Genomic DNA, 22,035 nt, shown 5'->3' on the forward strand with positions numbered 1-22,035 from the left:
TCATAGTATATCTATATAAGTGTTTTTAACTGATGTTATATAGTATATGTTGGTCTAGTGATGTTATATAGTATGATATGATGTTCTAGTAATGTTATACAGTATGATATGTTGGTCTAGTGATGTTATATAGTATGATATGATGTTCTAGTAATGTTATACAGTATGATATGTTGGTCTAGTGAAGTTATATAGTATGATATGTTGGTCTAGTGATGTTATATAGTATGATATGTTGGTCTAGTAAAGTTATATAGTATGATCGTGATATGATGTTCTAGTGATGTTATATAGTATAATATGATGGTCTAGTGATGTTATATAGTATGATATAATATTGGTCTAGTAATGTTATATAATATGAATTATGATGGTCTAGTGTTTTATATAATATGGTATGATGAGGTGTAAGTTATTTTAGAATAGATTGGTATGATGTTATATAATATAATATGATGAAGTTAGAGATAGTTTATCTCTCACACTATGATCACCATTAATCACCACATATATAGATATAATGATATAGGTATACAAGGTGCATATATGTTGTATAATAGTCATTGATAATACAAACCATAGATACGCTTGTCTGATTATTCTTCAAGGGAAGGATGATACAGTCAATTTATGTAGCCGATGAGAAGATAACTTAGAAAGATCTATTATTTCCAACCTTTTACCACTAAATGGAGATATAGGTTGTATGTAGATAACTGACTATGTTTAGGATCCATTGAACTTTATTTATATGTCGATGTATTACACCTAGACATATAAAATACCTTCTTTGACAATTCGTTTGGGCAGCTTTTAGCACAATAAACACCTGTAGTGACAATGCTTTTGGCACAATAGACATCTTATTTGATGATACTAGAAAAATACTTAGGTTAGTAGGAAACTACTGCACTCCAGTTGAATCGTATGTAATTAGATATTCGCATGTCTTTCAGAGTTTTGAGTCCTTTCAGGAGTAACCATGCAGAACATCTAGATGTACTGTATATATAGGTATGAGGAAAAATATGAGTACTATAGATAACAATTTGTATGGTTACTTGTAAAATTATACTTACAATTATGATAAAGAATATTGTCAGAAGATTAAAATTGGCTCTTTAAAGTATTTTAATTTCATTATGAAAACCGCTAGATGGTTGAAAACATGCTATCTCCGAAATATGAATTTTACTATAATCTAGAGTTACTAATCTCATATGCATCTGTTAGGGAATAGATAAAACCCATACCGGTACATGTATAAACTGTCTATACAGACCTTACCTATATTTAATGGTACTTAATTTTGTTTTTTAAAATTAAAATTTCTTAAGTAATTGTAGAGAAATGGAGAGAAATGTCATTGCGGGACTAACACACAGTTCAGTTATCGTTTGTGCATAGGGGTAATTAGCTGTAAGAGGAAACCGAAGAAAAAGCAAGAGGTTTAGACAGATGACACTATTCCTTGTCACGTACAAATGGGGAATTGAAACTACGCCACTTGACTCAATGACAGATCTTATGGTCTTGTGCGCACAAGTTAAACAATTAGGCCACACCCACAACCCCTGCACATCTATGGACTACATGTAGCTTATAACACTTACATTATGGTGTTAGAATAGTAACGTGTCAATCATTATTGAAAATTCTTTCAATAGTTGTATTTCTGCTTCTTCATCACTGACGATACATGTATAAACTATATTATTATCATGTGAGAACTAGTATTATAGATATACTGGAGGTCAGTTTACTTGTGAGTAAGCCATTTCTTATCACTAGCACAGGGTTAATTACCGGTAACTAGAATGTCAGATTAACTTAAATACACATTTTACATAGAAATACCTTTTATATGAAATACAATCATTGGTTTATTATATATATATGGTGTGAAGTTTCAACAAAAATCTCTTTATCGTTTTTAAGCACAAACATCCTTGTGGTTTAATGATAAGAAAACACTTGTGGAAACGTGATTGTTTTCCATAGTCTTTGTGCTCAACAGTTAAATGCCGCTACAGGACAAATACAAGTTAAGAGAGTTTTCATTTATTGTTTACATTAAGGTTTATATAACTTTATACATTGAAGCCAACACTTGAGTATTGAAAGTGATTTAAAAAAATATTTAATTATAACTGACAGGTATCATACAGGTAGGAGTCAGGTAATCCAAACATCTTATAATAAATAACATCCATATGTTTATACTGCATGGTTATAACAATTTACTTTAACAACACCTGGGGCAGTGGGGAATGGCTGGCCAAGTGGTCTAATGTATGTTATCTGTGCAAGTCATGAGTTTAATTCTGATACATCTTAAGATCATAAGTCCTGTCATATATGCAAGTCATGGGTTTGATCCTGATACATCATAATTCGAGTTGCCTTATGGGCCTTCTCCAGGTACTCCTGGTTTCTTCCAATTTGTGCACAAATATAAGCAAATCATACACTAAGTGCAGGAGTAATGCACCACACACAACAACCCAATAGAAACACAGAACACAAACCCACAGATCAAACACACACAACCCATGCTGTACTGTACAGATGCAAGCCTATAGTGTGATACGGTCGGGTGTTCAATCCCTGCATTGGCCGAGAAAGTTCATCCAGATTTTCCGGCATGGTTTCCCCTTGTCAGTGATGCAGGACGGAGGGCCTGACAAGGACAGCTGTCTAGTCATTCGGATGAGACGAAAAACCAAGGTCCTGTGTATACATTGGATTGCACGTAAAAGATCCCTTGGCAGTTGGAATTCGATATAAGAGTAGGCGATAGTGCCGCTGCCCGGGCAAAATTTCCCTCATAGCACACTGTATGGCGTATGCCCGTCTTCATTAGCCCAGGTTAGGAGCAGAACAGTAGGACGTTAAACCCCATTTCATTTCATTTCATTTATAGTGTGATACAGGCTTCAATTAGAATGAAAACAAACTCACACAAAAAAGGGGTAGACTAATTTCCCAATTTTATTATATTATTCTAGTCTACATTTGTATGCAATGAAGTAAACACTTTGAAAAAAAAGTAAGAATGAATTTTATTAATACAACATTGGGGCATATGCCTTTCTTCAAGAAAACAAAAACAATGTTCCAGTAATAAGTACAGAAAGGTAGTAAACTAAGCAATGAATTCAGTCGTGACAGTGGTCTTCTGCTTAATGACGACATTAGGATATACAAACCGAGCTACAATAAAGGATATATCCCCGCGAGGCTAAAATTTCACATCATTAACAGAAATGGCTTTAATTGTCCTATAAGTGGTCTGGAACAGATGGTAGCCAGACAGGATATGCTTACACTGTCTAGAACACCTGATACCACTTCTCATTCACATCAAAACAAATTTCAATGTGGACTAGTCATGAATTGGTCCAAAATATATTAGGATATAGATTGGTACCGAGTGTTAATCTTATTAAATATTAGGACTATTATAAATTAGGATATAGATTGGTACCGAGAGTTAATCTTGTTATAAGAAACATGTGTATATTATATAGCTATGACCAGGTAGTATTTAATACAACCATTCACCTAATATTAAGGGGTAGACTTACACCATAACAGGGCACCCAAGATGGATTATCTAAAGTCAGCTATGACCAGTAATAGTAATAATGAGATAATCCATCTATAAACATTACAATTACATAATCAAGTAGACACCTCAGTAAATGAATTTGTTCGTTCCTGGAGTTATACTTTCACTTCCATCAAGGGTGATATCGTAGACAAGTGTAAATGAATGAATGGATGTCACTTAAATAGTTTGGACTATAAGGAGGTTCATAAACCCCAGGTGATAGTGGCATGGATGATCTATACTGTAGGCGTAATATCTAAACATCTTGTTCTACACACACTCCTATGTAATGGAATTCTTTCTATGTGAGCTAGAAATTAGTCATTTTGGCGCCTTACAGAAATTGGCAATCTTTTTTCTACGAATGAAACTTGAGACTTGTCTTCTCAATGCATTTGATGGAATATAAATATTGTGCAGTAGTGAGCACTTGAATTATGTCAATTCCCACACTGCATTGAAATGATTACATGTACAGTATAAAGACCTGTATAGGATGTCTTTGTTGAGATCGAACTACTCTCTTGAGAATCTCCATAAAACACAAGTCTTAATTTATTGACTTTTGATTGACAACTTTGTAAGTAGAGAGAAAATAGATTTCATTTCTTTACACAGGAAAGCCATGGTGGCTCAGTAGGTAGGACATTGGCTCGCTAACCTGGAGTTCCCATGTTTGATCCCTGTACTGGTCGAGAAAGTTCATCAGTGATGTAGGACGAAGGGCCTGCTAACGACAGCTGTCTAGTCATTTGGATGGGACAGAAAAAACACGGTTCTGTGTACACACTGGCATGCAGGTAAAAGATCCCTTGACAGTTGGAATTCGGTATAAGTGTAGGCCGTAGCGCCGCTTTCTAGGCAAAATTTCCCTCATAGCACACTGTATGGCATATGGCCGTCTTCATTATCCCAGATGAAGCAGAACAGTAGGACATTAAACCCCATTTCATTTCATTTTTTTACACAATTCATATTAACAATCTAATGTGTGTACTGTTTTATCATTTTATATAGCATAAAAAACAAAAAGATTATAAATGACATTAATAGATTGTCTGCTGTAGGTGATTTTTTTAATATCTTAATATAAACATTCGCAAGTCAGTGGTTCAGCTCCGGTCTCTTATTTTCTTGCTCTTTAGATTGATCAAATTAAGTTTCCTTCTAATGCCAAGATGAGTTTTTTTCAAGGGGTCTTGAACAGTTTTTGGATGTTTTGAAGAGAAGGAAAATATTTCTGCAGATTGAAAAGGACTGTGCAGACAAAACTCGATTAAAAATAGATCTCAACTAAATGGAGTTGCATCTTGTATACAGACTTAGTAATTAACTCTCAAAGTCAAAAGGGACATACTGAGTAGCATCAAACAAGATTAAAATCTGATGCAATTTTTGTTCATTAATGCAATTTTTTGTCTGTGATATTTTAAAGCGGAAGTACACGTTTTTGATAGGTGAACGGTGTTATTATGGTATAAATGTGTAATAATTTGTATTAAAATACCAGACATGGAAAGTATTTAAAACATAATGATGATGTCGAACAAACAACTTATTTTTGGCACAGAATTACGTATAGGTGTGTATGTATAATTTGTAACTTGAAGAGTTGTTGCATGTTCTTTGGTATTCTCAAGGTTTATTCTTGATGTCAAATCATTCACTGTGGTACACTATGGTATATTACAGAGCTATCCCCCACAGAAATATAACAAAATATACACCCATGAAGCTTCAGTGCTCATTGAAAGATTGATCTTTTCCCTTCCACTAAGTTTTATTATAGAAATGAGGGCAGAATCAATAGTATAAATTAAGTTAAGTTTATGATCAATTGATCGGTATCTATATACTATATTATATTGGTAATAAAATGGGTGACATATTTATAGTCTTACTTACTTCCATTAAAAACAACATTTAATACTACCCAGCATTTGATACAATTACAATATTTATAGTACTAAAAGTTTCTAGAGAATTACAATTAGGTAAATTATTGAAAGACAAATGTATTAACCAATTGTCATGGGAATGTGATAAAAGTAAGAGAACTATAGGTCTAGATTGTTTTATGGTATGTTCAATGTTTTCTTGTTTTGCTCTTCTTTTTTTTTTTGACTGTCAGTAGGGGGGGTGGGTGGGGGGGGGGTAGATGGCCTGTCATTGAGATTAAGTCAACTGGCGGGATTTCAATTATCTGGTTGTACGTGACAAGGAGTGGGGTCGCCTGTCCAACCTCATGGGTTTTCTCTGGGTCCTCTCTCTCTGTCTCTCTCTCTCAGTAAATAGTAGGCCTACTTATTAGAAATAATTAGATAGATGATACTGACATGTATTTCCCGATACAATATTTTATTTCTTGCCCATGGTATTAAAACAACTATAGTGTCTAGACCTCCTTCATACAAGTCAATTAGAATTTAATTTGTTTTGTGAGCTGACAATCTCATTTGCCTTCACTGAGAATATTACATCTATCTAAATAATAAACCCAATGTTAAAATATATGTTCCGTATTGTCGACAAAGTAAATCCAACGTTTTAAAACTAAAAGTTAGTTAACAAGCTGACTTCTGCATCATCTTTTGAAACAAATAATTAATCAAAATTTTCCAGATTCACAACTTTCATAGGTTTATATAATTTCAGTTTGGCATTCTCATACTTTTTAGCACATTATCATCTATTTGTAGTCTGGTCAAAATTTTTTATCCAAATTGCTTTTATTGTTTGAGTTTCGTGTACATGTAGGTGGTAGTTAATTAAAGTTATTGTGAAACGTTCCCCTGATATAGTCCACATACTATTACACTCATTTGTCACTTTGTATTTATGCACTTTGAGTTTGAATACTTTTTTAGAACCAATGGTACTGTATTTTTATTTTTAGAATGATGTGTTTTAAAAAAATCATTTGATGTTAAATAATTGAATTTGAGTAAACCAGATTGTGTTGTTTCATGTAATATTATAGTTCTAACGTTATTTAATAGCTTTTTATTCCAGTAGAATCAGACCAGAGTTTCCAAATAACTACAGTCTTTTTGATCAAATACATTATGCAATGTTGAGTTGTGTGTGGGTGAGATAACAGGAGATATTATTGATGTCAAAAATAAATCAGATTGGTTTCATGAGTAGGCATCATCATCAAGTTATATTTTACAGGCTGGGAAATAAATGAAATTAAATGGTGTTTAACATCTTACTATTCTGCTCCTACTGGTCTAATGATGACGGGCATACACATGGGCTGAATATGTATTTCGCTAATATCTTGGTTCAGAGTGGCGCAATTTGACTTCACTGAAATTTTTGGCATATTCCCATTACATTATTCAGGGTTTAACCATTATAGTGAGAACTGCCAGCTCTTTATCTAATTTTCCATAATGCCCCTAATATAAGTTACTTTAAATCAGCTTGACTTAAGCGTCTGATATTTGCATGTATGTAGAATCTGTCTACTCGTGTTTCCTGATTCCTTGTATTGTCAATTTTGTATAAAATGTTTATTGCATAATACAAGTAATAATAAGGATGTAAACAGTTAACTGGGTATGATTCGGTTGCACAAGTGACAAATCTTCTAATATGTAATTATAACAAATTTTGTGTCAGATTCTTGATAGTTTTTATATGTTAGGAATATAATTTACTAAAACTTTACATAGAATTTATACTTAAATTCATGTAACAAACAACATAAAGATTTTTTATTGCTCTTGCCATACAGTCATTTGACTTTTAAGAGTCTTTGCCATGTTTTATTAAATATAGTTTGACATTTATAAGTCAAAAACTCCAGAATTTACAACTTTTATGAAGGGTTTGTATCAAATATTTTTAGGCAATTTACGACCTGGCCTGAACATCATAATGTTGTTTTTTTCTCAATATATAGTATGTGAGTTTAATTCTGTCTAGTTTTATATGGTGTTTGTTCATATGTTGAAATAACTACATTGATTATAAAATAAAAGTGTTGATTTAATTAAGTTTGATTTGATTTGTGAAGTGAGTATCTGTCAACTTTTTAAATTTTAATATTTATTGACGAAAAATTATATTGTATATTCTTTTTCCTATCACTGGTCTTAAAGTTACAATTTCATATTTTCTAAGAAAGTCAAAACATAATTATTTCTATGTCTTTTGATCAATGGGTTGTCAATTCACTATTATATGATCATGGGTTATCTTTCTCACACTCAAAAATCTTCACACCGAAAATAATAACTCAAGTACCTCCCTTGTTTTCCTATTCCCCAACATGGAATAGCTATCTTCAAACTTTTGAATTTGAAGTTGAAAATGATATTTTTGCCAATTTCTCAACTGGCAGTAGTGAATTATAGGATTAATAGTATTATTCTTTAACAAGGTAGGACTGTTTATAGATACCACCTATTTTAGGGCTTTATTTTAATACATTTTAAAAATATAACTTAAAAATATGAAATTGTAACTTTAAGAAGATGTAAATTAATGAAGTTTAGTTTAGTTCCTTTATAGTAATTACAATATGGCCTCACCAAACACACCAATAACAACTTTTACTATAAAACTCATAACAGTAAAAAGAGGGGTTGGGTGGGGTTGATACGAATGGGAATGGGGTGCGTTAACCTATTTTTTAATAACATTTGACAACTTCATTTTCTAGAGATCTAGACAGATCAACAATTAAAATATTTCTTGTCATTGGATTTCGAAACCCCAGGCTGTAGATTCTCTTTGAGACTTTATTCTTCTGAGAACTGAAGTAAATGATTTGTGCCCACATAAATACATGCAAGTATGGGTATATGTCGTGGTTTTGCATAATCTGCTTCCCATTTAAGTATTAGCGTAGATTTTACTTTAGAGATTGATTCAGAGGCTCACAGACATCATTTCCAGAAGTTAATGAACAGAATATTTGTCTGAGAGTAAGAAATTGGTTGATCCTCCGTAATGTTATTGCCAACAAATGTAATTCCCTTTAAGACCTGTGAAATAGTACTAAATGTTCCCTTGGTCCTTTGCCACTTTTATTAGTCTCGTCATGCTACTGTAAGCTAGATGATCTGGGCACACATCACTTTACTTTCTCAATTTATTAAAAATAAAACACAGATCCTATTTCGTTTCGTTTTTTTATAGTTCAAAATTTCGTTTTACTTAAAATTGTCTTTACTACACTAGGATCTGGAAGAGTTGTTATATAATCCAGATTCTGGTTGATGTGAGGAATTAGCCAATGAAAAAACCTCCCACTACAACCGGTCAGATCTTCATGTAGTAGAGGCCATTGAAAGTATAAAAAAACAAAACAAAATATAAATCTGTATTTTAATCATATTGTTTACTTTCTTTGTTGACTGACTTATTTTTTGCTGTAATGTTATAGACAAATGATCATTTTTGTCATTCACAAGAAACTTGTGGCTTTGAAATGATACCAATATTGATAGATGTAGGAGAGGGGAATTACGATTAGAGTGATTTGTAAACTAGAAACAGAGACAGTGTAAAATGTAATTTTGAAATAAAGGAAGTCACGGAATAGACGAAGATACTGAATATTTATGACACAGCATCACAGCTCTATTATTTTTGATTTAAGGGAGACTCCAATGGAGAAGTTTATTTAGATTAGGTCAAAAATAGAATTATTTTCTATCAATTTGCATATATTATATATCATTTACGTTGGGGGCAGACAGATAACTGTTTAAATAAAGATGAAAATGGGCGTAATATAGAAATAACGGAGTGGGTCTGGTGTGCACATGGACAACCCTCATACTAAACTCAGGTGATTGACTACAATTACCTGCGCTATTCTCCAGTTATGAAGTAGATAATCTCTGCTTGCAGAATGAGACCACCATGTGTATAAATGGAAAGTTATGATATTTGTATTTGTGGCATAATATCCACATCAGAAAACTATACCTATGTCGAGTCAGTGTGATAGTTTGTAGACGTCTGTGTACTGTACATTAGGATAACAAGAATTATCTAGAAATCTTTAGTACAAAACTAATATAATTAGATGATGGCTAGGATACTCGTGTGTAAGTTGGGAAACGAATAATTCCTGATATCATCAGAATGATTTAATGATTAATAGCAGACCAAATAATCAATGATGATTAGATCGTGTTTGTGTAGTGAAAACTGTGATTTAAATAGGAATATAAGATGGTAGTTTTATTCAATTAGCTTTTTGTTGCCTAATTTGAAACAAAATTTGTGATAAAAGACACTTTTATAATATTTTCAATTCAGATATTTTTTTGATGTTCATAATAACATCTAAATGAATAAAAACTGACTTTACTGGTGTCAATAGATGAAAACACTAAATTTGACCAAGTTTTCCTTTATGTACCGATTTTCCAGATTTATGTATGGGAATTCCAAGCCATGTGTGGGTTTAGAATTAATATGATAATATGCTTATCTGACATACGATTTGATTTACTTTTATTTTGATATTTGTGTCACTTAAACATGATAAACAGCCCTCAAATATAATATAAATAGTGATAAATGACATGCATGAGGCAGGGTAAGCTCAGACTTTATAGAACATCTGATACCATTTCTCATTTGAGGAGATCACATTGCTAACAACTGATACCACTTCTCATTCGAGGAGCTCACATTGCTAACAACTGATACCACTTCTCATTCGAGGAGATCACATTGCTAACATCGGATACCACTTCTCATGCGAGGAGATCATATTGCTAACAACGGATACTACTTCTCATTCTAGGAGCTCACATTGCTAACATCGGATACCACTTCTCATTCGAGGAGATCACATTGCTAACAACTGATACCACTTCTCATTTGTGAAGCTCTGTGTTAAACTTTCTCCCGTCTTCATTAGTCCAGTCAGTGTAGAAAAGTAGAACATTCAACCCCATTTCACTTCGAAATAAGAGTGTTAGTATGTAGCACCCTTGTCAAAACAAAATTTCCCTCCTTATCACACTGTATGGCATAAGTCTGTCTTCATTAACCCAGTTGGTGCAGAATGGTAGGAAGTTAAACCCATTTCATTTAATTTTGCCTACTCTTCATTGATTTCCCTCGGTTAGGGGATTCTTATATGAATGTGTACATAGATGTATTTCGTTTTTTGGTCCATTACAAATGACTAGACACATTTTCCTTAAATTGCTGGTCAGATCTTAACAAGTGATGACCAGTGAAAGTTCTTTTCATGTCATGATTCAAATCTGAGACATACTTATACTAGTCATTGTCGAGAGTCCAGTATCCTATTTGGTTACCACGCCCTAATCCTCCATTATCTGACAGATACAAGAGGAAACCTTAAACATGCATTATGCAAGAGCTAAATCTGATTATTGTAGGTGTCCCTTTAGACCTGAAATGTTATCTAAATTATTAATTAGACATTAATTAACTTATCCAGACCATAATCAACTCTCGATATCATCGCTAGCCTGCAATGTTTACTGGATTTGAATACATTTTGTGATGGATGATTCAACGTCAAAATGGATAATCGAGACTGTTTTTTGTCATACCGACTTTAGTAATGATGATCGTAGAGTAATTTGACTGAAATTTTCAGCATATTCTCTTCACGTTATCTATTTTTTTAACTATTATAGTGAGAACTTTCAGCTCTTTATCTAATCTTACATAATGCCTCTTTAATAGAATTACACAGTAAAAACACCAAGGTATTTATCAGCTATTTTAATCAGTCTGCAAGTAAACTTACAGACAATCTATTGAAAACAAGGGCCTATAATTGCTATCTAAATAAGACAATGTTTAAAGATCTAATAATTCTCATTGGTAGGTATTGCCTTGGGAATATTGTAATCTTTGCTGCCATATAAAACACAAACAGCTGCTTAGATGACATTACACCTTATTTAATTTTATTTAATGGCAGTTAAGTCAACAGACTTTTTAAAAGATGAGTTGTATGTATGTTAGCTGCAAGTGTGTGGGAAGAATTGTTAGATCACTTCAACTACCAAGCTGTATGTTCTCAAGTCAAATTATATTTAATTGTTGTTCAAATTGTTGTTAAGGAATCACATTAAAACTGTTCCCCATGAGAATTGATTATTAAATAACGTGTTTTTAATGTTTATTTTTTGAGATGTCAATTACCTTAAACCAGATTTATGTCAAACTGAGTATAAACTTGTTTTTCTACAACAAGAACCTGCTCCATAACGGCCCAATCTGTCACTGTTTTTCCAAAGATAGAATTTCATGTGAAAAACAACTGATTATTTGATTTTTGTTTTCATATATTAAGGATAATTTCTTCTAAAAATTTGGCACTGCTCCCAATCATAAACACTACTGTACAATAGTGACTGTTAAAGATGCATTATGTAATTCTAAATCTACCTGTTGCAGTTCTAAATTTGGCTTCAAATGTTACATAAATTATTATATTTATTCACATGACAAGCCTATAATCAACTCCTTGGACCATCGGATGGCTGAGATTTAAGTGGATTGAAACACAATCGCAATTTGACAATTTAATTTAGAAATGGATATTCGAGACTTAGTTTTGATTGTCCAGTACTGTTGCTAGCTACGATAATAAAACAATCTATGCTAAAACTTTAAACAACGATAACTTTAGCTCAGAAATAAGTAATAATAAAAACTAATATGAATAAAATTTCAATATTTTTGTTTTTCATGGTCTATTTTTGAACTATTGTTATAACAAGAACGGCCAGCCGTTTATCTGAATCTTACATCCGGTATCATTAAATTTGTGTAAGAATATATGTTTTATTCATAGTACATGTTATATATGCATAACTGGCCAGATTAAGACCCATAGAGCCCTTAGATTTTGGGGGGGTTGGATGGCTGAATGGTTAGCGTGCGCGCGCTGTATCATAAAGTCTGTCATTGAGTCGACTGGCGTGGTTACGAATCCCTGGTTGTACGTGACAAGGAGTAGGGTCGCCTGTCCAACCTCGTAGGTTTTCTCCGGGTTCTCCGGTTTCCTCCCACTGCTAAAGACCCTTATGCGCAAGCGAATTATTGAAATAAAATTAAACCATATGTTAGTCCCAAAATGACCTAGTTTGTGTCAAGTTTACGTTAAACCCCATTTCTCTCTCTCTCTCCTTAGATTTTGATGTCCGCAAAATATGAAATTCAAAACATAAACATAAAAAACCATAGAATAAATTTTTATTTTTCGAAATGAGGTTTTATACTCATCACTATTAATAGAGACATGTCAGATAACTGTACTGTAAGGAAAGACAAAAACAATGAAAAACTAATTAATTTTTAGATTAGATATTTTTTAATTTGACATCTGTAACAAAGCAGAATTTCTGTGATGTGCCTCATTCTATGATTCCTTAATAAGGACGTGTTGGTTAATGGTTAATCCAGCTCTGTATGTATGGTTCCTTGAACATTAATTGTCTTTGGTCATTGAGTGGAGTGTATTGTAAATGAAGGAATAATCGTTCTTATTTTAAGTACGGTAATCAGACTGCCATGGGGCTGTCAGACATCATGTTTATCAGGTATTATATTGTAGGTTTAATAATCATGTTTACGTGGAGGTTATCATTAGGTCACAAGATATGGGTGTAAAATGAGAAATAGATGGTATCATTTATATTGTTCATCATATTACCTTTATCAGACATCAATTTGTTGTGTATTGACGTTCAATTGGCTTAAAAGGTGAATCTAACTGGTTATTATCTACATGTGTATCGGTCCATATAAAGCTGTGTAAATACGTCTTGGAACAGCAGATAAATTTAGTCATGTGAAATCTTAAGGATATAATGGTATTGTCTGTTAATCAATTGACGAGAACCAGACCCATGTAGACAACCATCTTTTATTTAAATTTTGTTATACTGAATGATGTTAGTGCCGAATCTAAGAATGGTTTAATGCGTAGAGTAACGCTTTATTGTGATGCGATACCTTACATGTAGGTGTTTTTACGTCCATTAGGAATACTTCCTCATTCAGATAAAAACTACATTAATGATTGGATAATGGATAGATCAGTTTTGATTAGTTAAGATTAGCGTTGCAGGAATTATGCAAGATAATCAAGTTAAGGTGAAATTAGTGCTAACTTGGTTGTACATATGGTTACAGAAGTAAGGACAAGACTATATTATGATAGAATTGTTTAAATGTGGTAAGACATATAATATTGGACCAGATAGTTTGTATTTGTAATGAATTACTAGTACTTCATTTTTTTTTTTTTCAAATTGTCAGCACTGGTCTCGATGATAAATGCTTGAGACATGGAATTTTTTTTTTCAAAAAGAGTGTAAGCCAAAGCCATACTGTATAAAGAGTCTGGCCAACTTCAGCCATGTTTGTTATCCAGTTTGTAAGTTTAAAGATGCATTATGTAAGAATGAGATAAAGAACTGGCCATTTGTGCTATAATTGTTTGAAAATTGATAACGAAAAATGAAAATCTTGAAAATTTCAATCAAATTACTTTATTCTGTGTGAAAGTTATGAGTGTTTGAAGTTTGAAAAAATGTAGTTTAGATTGTTTATCATCATAGCAATGGTACTTAGCAGTCGAGAAGCTAGAAAAAAGACCTGCAGTAGACAGATTTAGATCTAAGATAAAAGATAATGAGTGTCAGTAAAAACAGACGATAGTTCAGTATAAGATATTGTGAGTCAGGTGGGAACTGTGTAAGAATTGGTAATTGCTTAATACTAAGATAAGACAAAAAGGTCATTTTGTTGCCCAAAACAGTATTTGAGACAACATTTGGCCAGATTATATATATGGTTCTAGAATAAGGCTTTTAAGAAAATACTGAATAAGAAAAAAGTAAGAATAAATAGATTCAGCTTGCATGAAGAATTTCTATGGTGTGTGCTTTATCTCTTGGATGGCTTTTCAATACCTCTGTGAAGTTGTGGAATATTTTCATATACTGTAATCAATCAATATCAAGAACGACCGAAAATTTGTATAAATGTCTTCAAATCCAGATTATTGGATAAGATACATTTCTTTGGGATTCTGAGGAGGAAATATCAATTATTCAAAATCCTCTTCATCTTTAGAGTGGTAGGAACGTCAAATGAATTCTTATGTGCTGCTACTTGATAAAATAGATTGATCATTTATTGACAGGAGTTTTAACCCATATAGGTTACTTTTATTATGGTATTGATTGTTTTAATTGGTGGAGTCCCCTCTTGTTTACCAATCAGAATGCTTGATACAATAAATAGCTGAATGTGATCAAGTGTGATCAATATGTACAGGGTAAACTGTTCATCCACCACTTATGGGAGATGTTAAATGCCAATTATAAACTTAATTTATTGTGACACTGACAAGATCATCTTAGTGCTACTGTAACTGAATAAGCTGTCTGACTGTGAGGGGTTTAATACTATTGTACAGTATTCACAGTCTTTTATGCTGGTATGGTGGTGTCCTTGGTAACTAACTGATAAAAAAATCCCAAAGAATTATGTACATGTAGGTAATTGTTTGTTTGTCAATGCTGAATTCAGAATAGCATTATACAAAATTCATATACATAATCCCATAGGAACACATTGAATAACGTGAACTTTATGGGACGTTAAAGATCCCCACGATTATGTTATGTGCAGTTAATTGCTTATTTGTGACTGATGAATCAAGAATTGCATACAAATGTTCTCATAAAAAACACTTTGAATACAAATAAAAAGTGTTGAACATTGAAAAGGGTGTGATATGTGAACACAATAATAGTAAGACATCGTATGACTGTTTTTATTATAGATGTTAGACAAAGAGTGATACTTGTTACTACGTCTTAAAATTCTATTCTTACAGAGGTGCTTATTGATACCTGTAGACTATGTTCAAACAAGTATAGCCTTTAGAATAAGTCAAAAGAATGTGATAATCGTCTACAGTCATTGGTTATTCTTGTACACTGTGTATTGAATTTTCTGTATAGAATTAGTCATAGATTAGCATAATATCCCGGAGTGAGACCAATAACTAAGTTTATATTTAATATCAATTTTATTATTGTAGTTCCAATATTCATTTATGTCTTGTGGCTTTGACTTTTTTTTTTTTTTTTTCATTTTTTATAACCTTTTAATTTTCAAACAGGACTCTTTGTTTCTGAAAAAAAATTAAAAAAATGTATTTTTTATTTTCAAGCATCATTACCCTTTTTCTTTTGTAGGACATTAAATTGTCATTTTTTAATTATTTTTTTTTTTAATCCTTTGTCTTCTGTTTGAATCTCAGTTTTAGAACTTTTTATGTTTCTTTGGTTCAAGTCCCAATTGTAGAACTTTTTATTATTTTCAGGACTTAAGTGCCTTTGCAATGCCACTACTGGAGTCGGATGTAGCTGATGGAACTGGTGGAATGGAACTTCCAGAAGATTTTCGTCAAAGGTCAGGGTCAGGTGGTATCAAATCTCTTTTTGCTGGTAAACGTCAGCGCAATAAATCTGGAGATGAACTTGGTAATAAGGATAAGGGCAATTCTCCAACGTCAGGAAGTAAAGTGAAAAATTTCTTTGAGAGTATTCGCCCCCGGTCGAAATCGGATGTGTCAGGCATGAAAAAACCTGGTAAAAAACATGCAAATTCTCAAGTGATGCAACACTCTATGGACGAAGATTCGTTGAGCTCTGGAGGAACCCGACCTGCTGACTCTCCGAGTCCAGGTGGAAGGGGACCTATGGATACACTCACTCCAATGGGACAGATTCTAGAGGATCAAATGTTGGATAAGGGTGACGGAAATCACCTAAGTGTTACTAATACTAGTGTTAATGATCGTTTGCGACATAAATCAGGTCCTGTAACTCCTGTTGAACAGTTTATGAGCAGATTCCGGGGACGTTCTAATTCAGATTCTCAGCCAAAGAAAAAACCCAACTTACCAGAGGTTTGTAAAGTATTTATTTTTAGCTCTCCATGTTATTAGATGTATGTTAACTGTACATGTGGACATCTTGATTAACCACACTTTTAATTATTAATGATTGTGAGCTAAATAACGATGCATGGTGGCTTTAAATTGGAAGGTATTTCAAAATAAGGAACCCAGAACTAACAACCCAGCTGGTCTTTAATCTAATAGTACAGATAAAAATACAATAATGGTTTACTCCTGTTCAGTATTTACAAAGACATGAAGAAATAAAATTTCATCGATCTATATGCTGCTTGCTATGCAATAAGTCTGCTGCCATTTCGATGTCAATGAAAATTTTATGATGATAGGTCTGTTTTAAATCCGATTGAATCCGAGTCGGGTCATTATCTAGCATTGGTATTTTGATTAGGTTTTCTTAATTAAATGTTAAATAATCAATTTGAGTGCATATTGAGCATGGTTTATGCCATGAGAAATTTGACATTTTAGCAACAAATGCCAATGGCGCATCATTACCTTAAACCGGCGATTGGGGTTTTAAAGGACACCACTTGGTCCTACAATCCAACATGTCTTCAATTTTGACCCACTACATGAATTATATAAATCATTTGTTACGTTACCAAATACAAGGCTTGGTAAAAAGACATGGGACATCTATTCAATGAAATGAAAGACCTATTGTAGTCAGAATTCATTATGAAAAATCTGAAGCAGCTGTCTGTATTTTAAATGGCATTAAGAGTACAATATTCCCAAGGCCATGCCAATGAGAATTATCAGCTCTTAAACACTGCCTTATTTAGATAGCAATTATAGGCCCTTGTTTTCAATAAATTGTCTGTTATCTTGCAGACTAATCGAGATAATTGATAAATACCTTGGTGTTTTACTGTGTAATTCTATTAAGGTTTCCTCTAGTAGCTATCATATAATGGAGGACTAGGGGGTGGACACTTGCCAACAACTAGTATCTCCCAGATTTGAATCATGATATGAGAAGAACATTCACTGGTCATCACTTGTTAGGAGCTGACCAGAAATTTCAGGAAGGAGACAAAAAGTCAAGGTCCATCCATGTACACATTCATGTGCACAAAAAAACCCTTAACAGATGGAAATTGATGAAGAGTAGGCGAAGATGCCTCAATTTGGGAAAAAGTCTCTTTGTATCTCACATTGCAGACGTAAATATAGAGATTAAAATTACTACTATTTGTTTTTCTCAAGGACGTTAACCCCATTCTATTCCATATAAAATGGAAATAACTCAAATGGACATTAATTCATTCTGCACTGCTGCAGTAGAGAAATTGAGAGTTGTGAAACAGACACAAGGACATAGGTCTGATTTCTAGAGTATGGCTACTTTGGTTTTTGGCTTTCCTACAAGTTGACATAGAAATTAGACTCTGGGGAAGATCACTAATCAGAAACACAAGGAGACAGACCACCATTAAATTTCACCATCTCGGTACCCACAAGTGTGTCTATTTATAGCAATTCTCTCTCACTCTGGTTTCTCCCCTTTTGCATGGGTATTTTTGTTCATTTTCGATCTAGAATGGATGAATTAACATTTTCTACCAGGTTTTGGTAAATATTCATGAAAGGATAACAGGGTTAACAGGATGGTTATGGTGATATTTTCGGTGAATAGTTACATGTTTTTAGTATGCTACTTCAAGTTTGTGTATCTCAAAGTTTTGGTGGATAATCTCATGCAAAACTTGGGCAAAGAGACAAAATTAACATTGAATGAAGTTAATGGGTAAATTAATGGCGATCTGCATCCTAAAACATTACTATAGTGAAGGTAGCAATACTCATGTCTACATCTTCAGGAAGTGGTACAGCTCTTTTTTGGACGAAAGACATACTGTACTCAAACCCTTCTAGCGACAATACAGGCATAAAATATGATGAAACCAACTACCCAGCAAACCAATAACATAGATGTTGTTCCATTAATTCTGGACACCTTGAGTAGGTTAACTGTATCAACTTTCTACCATATTCTCTTGAGACCATTGATATATCTGGGTGTAATGAGATGGAAATTTTTACTGGAAATACTTGTGACAGCAAGAATTGTAGTGGAAAAACTGAGTGAACTTGGTTTGAATGATCACTGACGTCATTGTCAATCTATTCCTGGTCTTGTCCTGTCATTATTCGTCAAATAAAAGTTTGTTATATATCAAGACCAGGGATCTCCGTCCAAAATTTTTCCAGGCGAACATTTTTTACAGCGAAGTTATAACAATTTGAAGAGCCTATTACTGTTTCTTGCATTTGAAAAATAAAACCCATAAGACGGTTTATTTTGCCATTTTACATGCTTTAATTGTAACTAATTTTAAAATATAAAATATGTACTATTTTAAAGTAAAGACTGTTATTAAATATTATTTTGGGTAATAAAACTAAGTATTGCAGGTTTGTACAAAAACCGTTAAGTTAACTGGACTGACTTATACAAAAAACATTTTGACTTTTACAGAAACCATCATGTTAACTGGGCTGACTTGTACAAAAACCATCATCCTGGCCAGCCTTGTACAAAAAAGACAATAGAATTATTATAATATTTGTCTCAAATTTTGGTTGGCACATGAGACAAATTTGTATCAAAGATTTGGCCAATTTTGGCACACACACTCAAAAGATTGCTGGACCCAGGAGTAGGACATAAGTTAGAATTGATCATTTTAAAACATATTGAGATCGAATTGTTTGTAAAAAAAAGTTGCTTTTAATTTTGTAAGGTAATTAACTCTTATGTTAAGATTCTACTTGAAGGCTTGAAGTTAACTACTATAATTATTGACCATTATGGAGATTTTGTAGTGTTAGCTGGTTATTTTTATTACAAATGGACTGAGAGTCTTGCTTACAAATCAATACATTGTAGACAAATCTTTTAAATAATGTTTTGGTGTAATATATATCAGAGCAGCATGCTTTGGAAAAAGATAATAAAATTTGTTTTTTGTTTTCAACATGGATGCTAATGTAATTCTGTGGGTGTATGTTTTTCTGCCTCTGGTCACAGTTTGTATAGAATTTATTAGTTGATTAATTAAACTCTATATAAAACTGGCTGCAGGGAATCAACCCAAACAATTATAAAACGATAACTTATGTATACTATAAACTTATACAGCATTACAGCTTGAAAATAGAATAAATTCCTGGAACTGTACATGTCAGATGGTTTTAGAATTTAGAAACATGAAAGAAATGATATACAAATTGAACATTAATTTAATGAAATTAAACAACAGATATGATTTATACTGGTAAAATCTGATTAATAGAAATAAAAGAATCATGATATATTGTATAACGCTAACAATGTAAGCAACATGTATCTGTCAATATCGTCCTGCAGTTTTATTCAATTATATATTGATAAAACAAAGAGAAAAAGGGTTTTGGAAACATGTGAAATACTGACCTGTCTAAATCTGTTTTAGCCATTATGCACATATTACTAGTTATTGCGTTAGGTCTGCTGCGTTTAGAATCTATTTTAGTATGTGTAATGTAATAGAAATGATGCATTAAAAGACATGTCTGAAATCTACAATCATTAAGTGACATGGTGCTCAGTTTTAAAGAAAGTAATCTTTCTACTGCCTTAGAAAAGAGATAATGCTGCATTTAGAATCTATATAGTATGTGCATTCAAAGACTTGTCTGAAATCTAGAGTCATTCAACTGCATTGGAAATAGTTAAGACAGAATCACAATACATTAAAGCCAAACTAAGAGTAATTAATCTGAGGTTTGTTTAACAGTTGTCGCATGGCTTCAAGCAATTTGATTTAATATTTAAGAGTACCAGTATGTTAAAACTAACTTAATGAAACCTTATTATGAAATCATTAAATCACAGATGATTGCCTACAGCGAACAGAGTAAATGTGTCAAAATTGATTTTATCTTTCAGTCTAGATAATATCATGACCATAGCAACAATTTTAAAAAATAATATTTATTTAACTTTATTATAGCTAGGTAGACAGAATTTATAGTAAACCTACTTGTAATTAAGGTAATATTCCCTTGATTAAACAAAATATTCCCTTGATAAGCAAATAAACTGTTAAAATAAAATTGCTGAAAAAATCTTGATGGTTTGGATAATATTAGGTTAGTCTTAGACTGTAGTGTTAGAGCTATGAATATAGCCCTTGAAATGTTTTTGTGAAAGGGATAAGAAAAATGCAAAATGAGTTAAATTACTATTGCCATCTGTATGTTTTATTCCCTGGCAAGCGATCATTGTTGTCTAAAAACAAAATATCTGTTTATAATTTGATTATATGACAAGAGATTCTCCCAACAAAATGAAATGACACATCAAATTTAATCAAACCAGCACTTTCATATTTTTATATAATATAAGTTTTTGTCCTTTCGACTTACATTTATGCATACATGAGGTTAATAATTCAGTGAGTTTGACTTGTCTACTTGTAGAATATGACAGCTTGGAGATATTTAAGTATGATAATATTGTTTTATATGTCAATCATTTTATAGTAGTGGTTGTGATCAGGACAAATAAACACATTGATTTTACTATAATCAGGCTGATCACTGTTACTAGGTGCAATACACCTCTAGTTATATAAATTACAAGTAATTAGCATTTTAATTTCTTCTGCTATCCAGATTATTGAAGCCCTACTAAATCATCATCACTTCTAGGAGAGCAGAAAGAGCGTGCTAATTTTACCCTTAACTGTTGTATGGATAGCCATGTCTACCAAAATATGTAATATTTAGAGCATTTCTATTGACAATTTTATAATTTTCACAAGGACGATTCTTTTGGTGATTTATAATCTTCACTAGAATGTCTAGAACTGTTCTATTGGAGACACTACAATGTATCTGGTTATTTGCAGCCATTGCAAACTGAAGTATTGGGTGATTGGAAAGTTATTAGAAACTAAAAAATCAAACTAGTATGTGTTAATTTCATCCATATTAAAGATGGGTTATGTAAGTTTTAGATAAAGAGCTGTCCGTGCTTACATCATGCATCTTCAATATTTTAAAACAGAAACCAGAATAACAAATGACACTAGCAATGTCTTCACTACTTGGATTATAAATCACAATTCTACTAAAACTGCCATTATTAAATTCTGTTTTTATTTCTCACATAGTAAAACTTGGTCTTGCCACTCGTATATTGATAGAAAAATACACGATCTTATCGCATGCATGAATTCTTCATCTTTTACAATGGTTTCCTGTTTTAGTGAAGTGTTACGGAATATGCAAATTGTGTTTACAGATGGATAGTGAAGATCATTATTTTAAGAATTATATTTAGAATCATGTGTACGATGAGTACTGGTTGGCCCAATGAGACTGGAACATTAACACTGGAAATGAAATGAAATTTAACGTCCTACTGTTCTGCTCTGAACTGGGCTTATGAAGACGGGCATACACCATA

General features: G+C 32.5%; 1 protein-coding gene and 1 long non-coding RNA gene across 8 annotated transcripts in view; one reads left to right on the forward strand and one right to left on the reverse strand.

Moving 5' to 3' along the window:
* LOC126832302 (5'-AMP-activated protein kinase subunit gamma-1) overlaps positions 1-22,035 on the forward strand; it is a 134,610-nt gene that overhangs the window by 57,722 nt on the left and 54,853 nt on the right. For 5 of the 7 annotated variants that reach the window (XM_050563028.2, XM_050563029.2, XM_056103329.1 and 2 more), the window contains one exon: positions 15,978-16,565. In XM_050563028.2, the coding sequence (XP_050418985.1) occupies positions 15,978-16,565 (588 nt within the window). Of the gene's footprint in view, positions 1-1,684; positions 1,766-4,392; positions 4,414-15,977; positions 16,566-22,035 lie in introns of those variants that run through there. The other 2 variants (XM_056103330.1, XM_056103331.1) reach the window with 2 other exon arrangements.
* The window catches only part of LOC126832315 (uncharacterized), a 49,281-nt gene that overhangs the window by 985 nt on the left and 26,261 nt on the right, over positions 1-22,035 (reverse strand). The window lies entirely within an intron of this gene.

This window comes from Patella vulgata, chromosome 9, assembly GCF_932274485.2.
Source record: "Patella vulgata chromosome 9, xgPatVulg1.2, whole genome shotgun sequence".
Lineage (NCBI taxonomy): Eukaryota > Metazoa > Mollusca > Gastropoda > Patellidae > Patella > Patella vulgata.